This window comes from Mesoplodon densirostris, chromosome 2, assembly GCF_025265405.1.
Source record: "Mesoplodon densirostris isolate mMesDen1 chromosome 2, mMesDen1 primary haplotype, whole genome shotgun sequence".
Classification (NCBI taxonomy): domain Eukaryota; kingdom Metazoa; phylum Chordata; class Mammalia; order Artiodactyla; family Ziphiidae; genus Mesoplodon; species Mesoplodon densirostris.
In genome coordinates, this window is record NC_082662.1 from 33,497,476 (window position 1) to 33,507,656 (window position 10,181).

A 10,181-nucleotide genomic window follows, 5' to 3' on the forward strand; every position below is an offset into this window, starting at 1 on the left:
CACAAACCTGTGTCCCCTGCTTCGGTAGGCGGACTCTCAACCACTGCGCCACCAGGGAAGCCCCCTCATAGAATTTTTAAAAAGACATCCTGCAAGCGACTTCCCTGGTGGTCCAGTGGTTAGGACTTTGCGCTTCCATTGCAGGGACCACAGGTTTGATCCCTGGTCAGGGAACTAAGATCCTGCAAGCCATGGGGCATGGCCAAAAAAAAAAAAAAAAAGGCATTAAAAAGTCCTGCAAATACCACTAAGGTAAGAACAGTACCACCCTAAAGGATTTAAGGGTTTATAGTTTAGAAAGTGGTTTAAAGTCTATACTTTGGGAATTTCCTGATGGTCCAGTGGTTAAGATTCTGCACACTCACTGCTAAGGGCCTGGGTTCTATCCCTGGTCGAGGAACTAAGATCCCACAAGCCATGTGGCCGAAAACAAGAAAAAAGAAAAAAAAAAAGTTTAGCCCTCATTTAATGCCTGCCAACCCCTTGTGAAGTAGCATTTATCCCCGCTTTACAAGTAACAAACTAGGGCTTTTAGCTTTTAGGTAAAGCTAAAAGTACAGGACGAGTAAATGGTGGAACCCTGGGATTTCAAGCCTTCTAAAATACAAATTCAGCCCTCTGCAATTCACAAGAGTGCTTACCGAGTACTGAACCTACATTGTTTAGACATGTCTGAAATGGCATTTCAGGAACCCAAAGTGGAGTGACCAGGTTAGCAACATGGTTAGAGATCACTCGTGGCTACCCTGAAACAATTTTCCTTGGTTCCGGGGGATGCGGTGGGCATAAGCTCTGCCCCGACTCTGACATGTTTGAGAAATCTTTTATTAGAAGATGTTCCAGAAGGCAACATTTTAAAATCAGGCAATCAGTAATCACAACTAAATACAAAATTTCAGGTAAACCTGCCTTTTAAAATAAATCAGACTCTTGCAACAGGAGAACTGCCCCAGAGCTTTTTTCTTGTACAAAAACAATTAACACCACTTTGCAAAAGGCATACAAAAATACAGTATTAAAAAAAAAAGAAGACTGCTGCCAGCATAATACCCAACAGCAGCTCATAAAACACAAGCTATTCAGGTGAGACATCAGTAACCTACATCTCAACTGTTCTCCAAAGACAGTTCCAGAAGTCAGTTGGCTCCCAAAAACCATGCTCCAGAAGGTAGGGAGGCTTTTTCCAAACTTCCACTGGGGTTCTCTGAGGCCAGGAAGCAACCTCAGGAACAGACCCTCATGCATAATAGGTTTGGAAGTAGCAGCTGGCTTCCCAGAGCCACGTACAGCACTCTACCATCCTTCCTTCCCCTACTTTCAAACCCCCATCCAGTAGGCACCTGCTGCCCTGGGCAGAGTTCTGGAGGGGCTGGTCTTTCTTCCAGGCTAGGCTTAGGGGCTGCTGAGGTTGCCCACATGACACCTGTTGGGTTGGGTGCCTTTCTCAGAACGGAGGCTGCGCCTGGAATCCACTTGGAGAGGCTCAGTCCAGCTGGGGTAAAATCCATCATGGTCCACTAAGCCGAGCTCCTAGAAGCTCCTTAAAAACCCACCAGGAAGCTACTCTGCCTTCCAGAGCACTGGATGCGTCCCAGCAGCTCTCCCAGTAAGAACTGCAGTAAGGCCCAGATTCTGGGAAAAGGATCTGACTCATGTCAAGCTGGCAGAAGGCCAAGGGTGGCTACAGAGCCAGCAAGCTCCTTGGAGTTGCATGAGAAGGACAGGTTTGCACGGTCCTAGTAGAACTTCAAACTTATCAGTCAGGGATTGAGACGAGAGGGAGGTGGGAAAGAGGAAGTGGTACAGTTCTCCCTCCCCAGGTGCCTGACATCTGCTTTGAGAAAATTCTAACATGGAAAACACCTGGGCAGGGAACAGGTTTACAGCCAGGACTCCAAGCCTTCCTCAGGCCACAGTCTGGGACACTTTGCCCTGTGTCCCAGGGAAATATTTCTGACCTGTGGGAAAGGGGGTGCCTTAGAGCCCATTGCATAACAACGGCAAAAGGAAACAAAAAAGTCCCTGGTGAGGACTGAATGGTCTCTGCCCTCAGAGGAAAGGTCCCAGGGGGCTTTTAGACAAAGAATCTAGAGGCCAAGCTCTTTAAATGTTCTCAAGGTCGCAGCCTGGAGAGTGGTGGGAGGAGGGGTGTCATTTAACATCAGAATATATATATTAAAGGTGTCCAACTCCTCAGCTACTGTAAAGTGTCTGACAGTGAGGTAATGGTCCCTGCTGATCAAGTCTGCGAGCTCATCTTCACCCAAGACAGCTTGTATGTCTCCTGGAAAAAGGAGCCTCAGGGAGAGTGTCCAGGCCCAGCTGTCCCAGCGTCACCCCAGAGACACCAGTGGGAGCATCCTTTCCCAGCTTAAAGCTCATCCGGAGTGTGAGATTTCATGCAGGCTGGAGCCCCCCGACGACGTCCACCACCTGTTGCATAGCATCTGTCGGGCTTTTCTTCGGAGCTAGTGAGCTAGGCAGACCCCAAGGCTCCTCAGTCAGCTGTCTGCCTGAGAAGCCAAAGGCGTCAGAGAAGCCACAGCGCTCCCATGAGTCAGGGCAGAGGGAGAGCTGGGTTGCAAGGTTTCCAAGAATGCAAGCCCTTCTTGTGTGTGCTCCGGCTGCAATGCATTCTGGGATCTACTGTCCAGGCTGTCCCACTGGAACCAAAATGTGCAAATTCCTATGGGGGATAGGGGAGGTTAAAAAATAAATTCGGGTCTTTGTTAAGACAGAGCAGTCAGGCTTTTTGGTCAGTTAGTAGCCACTGAGGTACGCAATTCTTTTCTGCAGTTGCTGCTGCCGACACCGGAGCTGCCTTTTCTCTGTAGCCATCCTCTTCTCAGCCCCCACTAGGGCTTGCAAGTATTCCAAGGCCTTGCTCAGGATCACTACTTTGGGGGCCTTGGAGCAGCTGGCCAGGGTGGGCACCTGGTCTCTCAGGGCCAAGAACCTGGAACGGAGGTCATTCCGTCTTTTGCGCTCCAGGAAGTTGTGGTTCTTCCTCTTGGTCACGTCCTCAGTGTCAGAACTGACAGGTTTGGGGTGGCAGGACTGGGGAGGCTCTCTTTCTATAGGCGGGGGGCTCACAATTTCTTCATCTGCCTCATCTTCCTTTTCCTCTGGTACATCTCTCTCCAGACCCTCTTCTTGGGGCCCTCGCCCTGGAGCCTCTCCTTGGGAGCAGCTTTCTGGAGGAAAACGGGCAGCATAGTTGTGCTGTTGTTGATGGATGGAGATGTGGAAGTGTTTCATGCAGGGGTCCAAAGGGTCTGCTCGCACTGTGATGGTGACCGGCTTCCGGACACCCAGGGACTGTCTCTTCTCCACGGTCACAACGTCGATTTCTTCACCCTCTGTCCAAGAAGAGAGATCAACAGAAGAAACACACCCCATGAGAAACACATACTCAGACCCTATATTGGAGTTTGGGAAAGGAGGTGACATTTTCCCAATTTAGATATAAACAAATTCAAGGGAGGAGAAAGACAGCTGATTCATCTGTAATGAGGCTAAGGGCAGTGTGAAGGAAAGGAAGTGAAATAAGCAAGAAGGAAAATATTCTCCAATTTCTCTTTGCACAGCAAGGCTTAGATAAGAACAAAAGGCAGACCCAAGCCAACAGCCCCCAGTCTGCACAGGCTCTCCCCTCCCCCACTGAGGGGATGGAGAAAAAGAGCTATCAGCCTGGGACAAAGTTTAGCTCTAAAGATCTTCCCCAGTCGGGCTCTTTCATGGCCCATCAGAATTGTAAATGAGGGGTCTGTGGGCAGAGCTGCCCTTTGTTCCAGCCCAGCACAGCCTGCACTTGGGAATTGTTACTTTTCACAAGTTATAAATCCTATTATTCCCCCACCTCTCTATTCTGCCGCCCCTTTCAGCTGAAGAGTCGGAGAAGGGAGGGCTACAACCCATCCCTCCTCACCCAGAGGGGAGGGAAAGGGTTTGCCTTAGCAGCATTTTGCTCCTGGGTTCAATGGGTTTCTAGAGTCATCCATCATTTATAGGTTGCCTGCCCCACCCCCTTCCCTGACCAGAAGAGGGTTGGATTTGTAATCACAGGTCGGCAAAACCTGCAAGAACTTCACAAAGGTACAAGCGACCATTTCCAAGCTACCTATGCCAGGGCAGGAACTGAGCAGCATGGGAATGTTCTGACACATGGGCCAAAACACTAGCAACACCTGGACATGCCCCCATCATTCCCTTGCTCCAAGGTCTTTTAGGTTACCCCAACCAGGAGAGGGATAATTTGGGGAGAACCTTCCTGCTCCACACGTTTTCCAGCCCCTGCATAGTAGGCCACCTTAATGCATTTCAGCCTGACAACAGAAAAGCTCAGTTCTCGGCCTCTTTTGCATATCAGGATGCTCGAGCCCCTTTGTCAGGAAGGCTTCCATTGTGTGGACAATCGCATTATTTCTCCATTAATAAAACCTGACCGTTCAGCCCTCCTGGCCCCAAGGACTGTGATTGGCTGGCCAAGCGGTGTTTTGAAGGCTGTCTTACCCAGCCCCTGGCCCCTATTGGCTGAGCTTTGCCGTCAGTCACTCTTCCCACCCCCCTCATTGTTTGCAATCTGTTGCATTTTGTTCTGGGCCATGTGGCCTATGGGTGAACCAGGAGCTTGCAAACAGGTTCAGGTTTAAAGGGCAGGTTAGAAAATGAATCAGGAGGCTTCCCCACATCCCAAACCTTTAATATTTCAGGGTTAAACCTCATAGCTGTGGAAGGCTCTGCCTAAGGAAGAAATAAGGTACAACATGATTCTCCTTTCCAGAGAGTAGTGTCTAACTCTACCCAGACAAGGAAGTGTCCTCGGCTGGACAATCAGGTCATACTCCATGTGCAAAGGGAGAAACTGAGACCCAGTTCAGCCAAGTCCACACATCACCTTTGTAATGTTCTGGATCTCAAACTAAGATCTCCAGACTCCCAAAACAATGCTCCTTCCATTCTACCACTCCATCAGCCTTTGTAGAGATAAATCTTTATTGGTTTCTTGATCTCAAATTCCCATTCCAGCCACTAAACAAACAGAAGGTCTTGGTGTAGAAAGCAAGCAGGTTAAAAATGACCTTAACACAGTGGACCGAAAAAATTGACTTTTAATTGTTCTTGTTATCCTTATTTTTACCTTCAAGTGTATGACAACCTCCATACCCATTCCCCAGTTCCCTCTAATGGGAGGTAAGTTATTCTTAAAAGCTACAGTGAGGTTTCAGTCCTGATTTTCCCGATGTGAGCCTCAGTTTGCACCCCATAAAACACCCTCCCCAATATTTCTCATGGGCACTTCTGAGAAGAGGTTAGGCTAAGAACAACATAGTCTGGTGGCACAGGATGCAGCAGGCTGTCCTCAGTGAGGTTTACACTTGCCTTCAAGGATAGGGAAGGGGAACCTGGAGCTCTGTATCTGTGACCCCAGCACCAAGCCCAGAGCTTAGCACGAAGTAGGGGCCAGCTAACATTTGTTGAATTCAAATGAAGCATCTGAAAGCCCTCAGATGAACTGGGCGGGACCTAGAGGAACACCTTCCCACATCAGGCCAGAGCAAAAAGGCAAGATGTACCACTTCTCAGATAAGCTACCACGAAGTTCCTCTAAACCTCAGAGAAGTGCCTGGTTGGGATGGAGGACTGAGCAAAAGAGGCTGGCTGGATGGCAGGAAGCTGGTGTTCACTTCTGGTGATTTCCTATTTCTAAGCCTGTTTCCATCTGTTAATGGGGAGTGGTCATTTCTCCGCTACCTGTCTCATGGGTGATGGTGTGGATGCACACATGGTAAGGGGTAGGGGTGCAAGAGAAGCCATTATTGTCTTTCGAAAGTAAACCAGGCAGGAGACCAGGTTTCTGAAAGGATGAAGGCTTTGGATTCGCACAAAGACTCCTCAGCTTCTTCTCTCCTCAGGGGAGTGAGTTTCCCAGAGAAAGAGACAGGAAAAAAAAAAAATCAAGCTTGGAGTGACACTTAAGGGACCCTTTCCAGCCTTAGGAGGACAGAAATCCCCTACGGTCCAATCCCCGTATTGTCCTCCTAAGCGCCAAGCCCCAGCCTGTCTCCCTGTCTCGCTTGTCCCCTGGGGCTCCAATCATCATCAAAGGGACGCTGGCTCCCACGCCACTTCTTCAAACTGTTTACTAACACACCCACGTGCCAGACAGACACCGCTGGGGGCTACACCGGCAGCTTCAGCCACAGGAAGGGGGAGGTGGCGGAAGGGCTTGCGCAGACCCAGTGCCTGACCTCAGCGGCAGAGGTTTGGCCACCCATGAGGTGCCCCCCTCTTTGATGGCCCAGGGCGGTCCTTACCCGAGTCGCTTGGGCTCTCGGACCCCGAGCAGGCCTGGGTCTTGGGCTCGCCCAGCGGACAGGGGGCAGCGGGCGCCGGGTTGCCGGCTTCGAGGCTGGGAGCGCAGTCCAGGGCGGCGGGCGCCTTGGGCGGGTTCCCCCGGGGCGCGCCAGCAGCGAGCCGGTCGCTCACCGCTCTCTCCAGCCGTTCCCGGGCCGAGAAGCCGCTCCACATGCAGTCACGGCGGATGATGGAGGCGTAGTTCCTGCCCCAAGCTTTCGAATGACCCCGGGATTCTGCCTCGTCCCCGGCGCCCCCTCCGGGCCACGGCTCTGGAGGACCAATTCCAGGGGTCGGGTCCCCGGCGCCGGGACCGGAGCCCCAGGGCGGCGACGTGGGGGGCGACGGCACCAGCTCGAATTTCTTCCAGATGTCCTCGCTGGGCGCCGTGGAGCGGTAGAAATCCTCCCCGCAGTCATAGTCGTAGAAATAGTGCTGGTACGAGTCGAAGTCCATGTCCGCTCCCTGCGGGAGGGAAGGGGGACGTGCTGACCCGGGTGCGGGCCCGGGGAGGGAGGCGTCCCCCCGCCCCCCAGCACAGCTGGCTGCCAGGCTCTCGTCCCTCTCCAATCTCTCGGCTTGGAGCCCGCGCCCTTTCCTCGCAACCCGGCAGCCCGGCCGCGGGTCAGCGTGCCCAGGGAAGCCGGTCACAGCGCGTGGACTAGGGTGCAGGGAGCGAGTTCAAAGCAAACTTTGCCAGCGCCGCCCGGAGCGCCGCTCCCAGGGCCCGGCCGGGCCGGGCGGGGGCGCGCTGTGCCCAGAAGGCAGCCTGCAGCCGGTTCCCCGGGACCCGCGCCCGTTTCCCGGCCGCCCGCAGCCTCACCTCGCTCCCGCCGCCGACCGCCTGGAGCGGACCGGCTCCCCGCCGGCTCGGGGTAGCCCGGCAGCCCGCACACATGCACATGCGCGCCACCAAGCGCGCGGACCGCACTCAGGAGTTCGCCCCCCCGCGCGCGCTCCCGCCCTCGCTCGCGCACGGCGGCCCGGACGCTCCCGGGAGCGGCGCGGGAGCGCGAGATGCAGGCGCATTGTTTCCCGGCTGCCTTATATCTAGTCGCGCGCCCGGGGCTCAGAGACCGGGGGCGGGCCCTACGGGACAAGCCCCGCCCCTCCCCCCGCCCTTCCCGGTCGACAGGTGGGGGTGGTGGAGTCCCAGCCCCACCCCTCCAAGCTACCCTCCCTCACTCTATTCTATTCCCTGTACCCTTCGGAATGAATTGCACACTGGGGAGCGCAGAGCAGGCGGCGAGCTGATGTAGCCCGGCGGTCGCCTGGTGGGGGCGTGACTCTTTAGCTAGGCCCGGGTGGTCCCCTAGAGACCGAACGAGAACCGCGCTCCTTGCAGATTCTGGGCTGGGGAAGAGAACTACTCCCCGCCCCACGAGCCTGCTTCCCCGGGCTCGCCCCTCTTGCTTCTGGTGCGTCTGGCCCGCGGGGAACAAGGTAGTTGGGGGCAGCCGCACCTCCACCGCGCCACCTGGTGGCCCTCAGCCCTGAACTTGGGCTGGTCCCCGGCACCCGCTTCATCACCTTTTGGCCCGTTTCATCAGCTCGGTGTTCCTAAACCTCAGCGAAGCAAGGTGGTGAAGATTCCGGATTTTGGAGCCCGAAACTTAACCTTTCTAAACCTTGGTCTCATCTGTAAAATGAAGGGATGGTAATACCTCACAGGATTGTTGTGAGGGTTTAAGAAGATAGACTATCTAGGGAAGGGATTAGACCAGGAGAGGCAAGTAGAACAAACTTAGCCCCTGGTATGGGTGGTAAGGAGAATTTTTCCCCAGGACCAGGGCTGAGATTCCCCTCCCTAATACCACACACAAAACACTCTGTAGCAGCTGTACTAGTAGAGGAAAGAATGGAGATTTGGTGTCTGGAAACTTCCTTCAATCCCTTGCTTTGCTACTCGCTAGCTGTAGAGCCAAGTCCTTTGAGACCTCTGTTTACTTATCTGTAAAATGGGAACTTTGCTTGCAGCTGCATCTCTAGCCAAGATGATGGACATATAAGCCTTGTGTCCTCTTCTATGCAGACTTCCTTCAGTAGAAGAGGAAAAGCTAAACTATAGGGGCATTCTATTTAGACCAAGGAAAGTAACTTGGGGTAGCAGCCAATACATCATCGAGAATGCTCTAACTGGCATTCAAGGTCTGGTCTACAAGCAGCAGCCTGATTACCTGCTATCTTTCTCTCCCACCCCTGTGGTCTAAGAACACCAAACTACTCACTGTTGAAATCCCAGCAGAGGGATGTGAGATGTGCAAGCAATTCAATGTGTTTGGAGTGTGGGACACCAGGTGTGAGTTGATGTATGAGTTGAGAGAAAAGGGAAGGAAGATGACACCCTTAGTTTTGCATATGTTAGCTCCAAGATGCATGCAGGACACCTTTGAAGGCAGCAACTAGCTCTTACTAGCTTTGCAACCTCAGTACATAGAACAGCTTCTGGCTGAACTTACTGAGTGACTCAGCCAACCAGATTTTAGTGAGACAGCCTGTGTGCCCTGCTTTGTGCTGAATGGAAGGTACAGATCAGAGAGGTTCCAGGTTTGGTTGCAGCCCCGAGGCAGAGGGGTTGGGAACTGCCTTTTGGGGACTTGTTCTCTGGTCCACAGATGTCTGAGTTCTTGGTTACAAATGACAGATACATTTAAGCAGAAAATCATTTTACTGGAAAGATTTGGGGCGTAGAATCCATGGGAGGCTGGGAATATATGCTTGAGAAGTGGGTCTTCTTTCTCTACCTAGATGAGATTCCTTACTCAACAGCCCCTCCCCATGGTTCATTGTAGTAGGTGATATCTGGGGACAGCCAGGAGGCGGCCTCACCTCAAGAACTAGAATAAAGTGAATTAAGTTGTCTTCTGAGAGTTAAACTGCTCCTTCACTTTGCATACTTTGATACTTTGTCTTCCTCACCAGACTGTAAGCTCAATGAGGGCAAGGACAAATGTCAGTCTTGTTGACCACTGTAACTCCAAGGCTTAGAACAGAGCCTGGCACAGCGTGGGTGCTTTGTAAATGCGTTGCCTGTTTGGACACAAGCCTCTAATGCTTTAAAGTAGAGATGTGTGGATGAATTGGGAGATTGGGATTGACATATATACACTATTGATATTAAGTATAAAATAGATAACTAATGAGAACCTACTGTATAGGAACTCTACTCAATGCTCTGTGGTGACCTAAATGGGAAGGAAATCCAAAAAAGAGGGGATATATGTATATGTATAGATGTTTCACTTTGCTGTACAGTAGAAACTAACACAACATTGTAAAGCAACTATACTCCAATAAAAATTTTTTAAAAAGAGGAAAAAAAATAAAGTAGAGATGTGCCAGTCTACCTGCTGGAGACAGAATCACTGTCAGGCCCAGTCTAGACTGTAACCTGAAAAAAGGTATTAATGCAGCTAAAGAGAAGAAGGTGCCAGTCAGGAGGGGTCTGGACAGTCAACAAAGCAGAGATCAAGAAGGGTTGTCAAGGCATTCACCAGAGTGTCCATCCTAGCACTGTCTGGGGACAAAGATGCTGGTCCAGGAGATGGAAGCATCATTCTTTGAAACCACCCAATTCATCCCCCACTTCACTTGTGCTCTGGATCACCAAGCGACCTGCTGAAAAACCACTCTGTTCCCCATGTAGATCCACCCACAGGGAGAGAATGCACTCATCAGTGAACAAGATGATCCAGTCTGCTTCAAAGCCCTGCTTCCCCTTAAAACTTAATGAATTGGCATCTGATTTGAAGTATCAGTCTCATGGGCCTGGTTAATGTGTGTCTCTTCTGCAGAGACGCTACTGCTTTTAGGGCTAATAGCTC

General features: G+C 51.9%; 1 protein-coding gene across 1 annotated transcript; it reads right to left on the reverse strand.

Annotated features, from left to right (window-relative positions):
- Window positions 1-845: 845 nt before the first annotated feature.
- Window positions 846-7,311, reverse strand: MYCL (MYCL proto-oncogene, bHLH transcription factor). The gene is made up of 3 exons (XM_060082503.1): window positions 7,181-7,311; window positions 6,318-6,822; window positions 846-3,359 (listed from the first exon to the last, which is right to left on the reverse strand). Exons 1-3 carry the CDS (start codon window positions 7,259-7,261, stop codon window positions 2,761-2,763), a joined length of 1,185 nt encoding a protein of 394 aa, XP_059938486.1. The 5' UTR covers window positions 7,262-7,311; the 3' UTR covers window positions 846-2,760.
- Window positions 7,312-10,181: the final 2,870 nt, after the last annotated feature.

What these genes read in the sequence shown, in the direction of transcription:
- MYCL (XM_060082503.1), bottom strand. Translation starts at nt 7,261, where the DNA reads ATGTGCATGTGTGCGGGCTGCCGGGCTACCCCGAGCCGGCGGGGAGCC. An exon ending in CGGTCGGCGGCGGGAGCGAG is followed by an intron (nt 6,823 to 7,180) that starts GTGAGGCTGCGG and finishes TCCCTCCCGCAG; the next exon opens with GGAGCGGACATGGACTTCGA. An exon ending in CGAGAGCCCAAGCGACTCGG is followed by an intron (nt 3,360 to 6,317) that starts GTAAGGACCGCC and finishes CTTCTTGGACAG; the next exon opens with AGGGTGAAGAAATCGACGTT.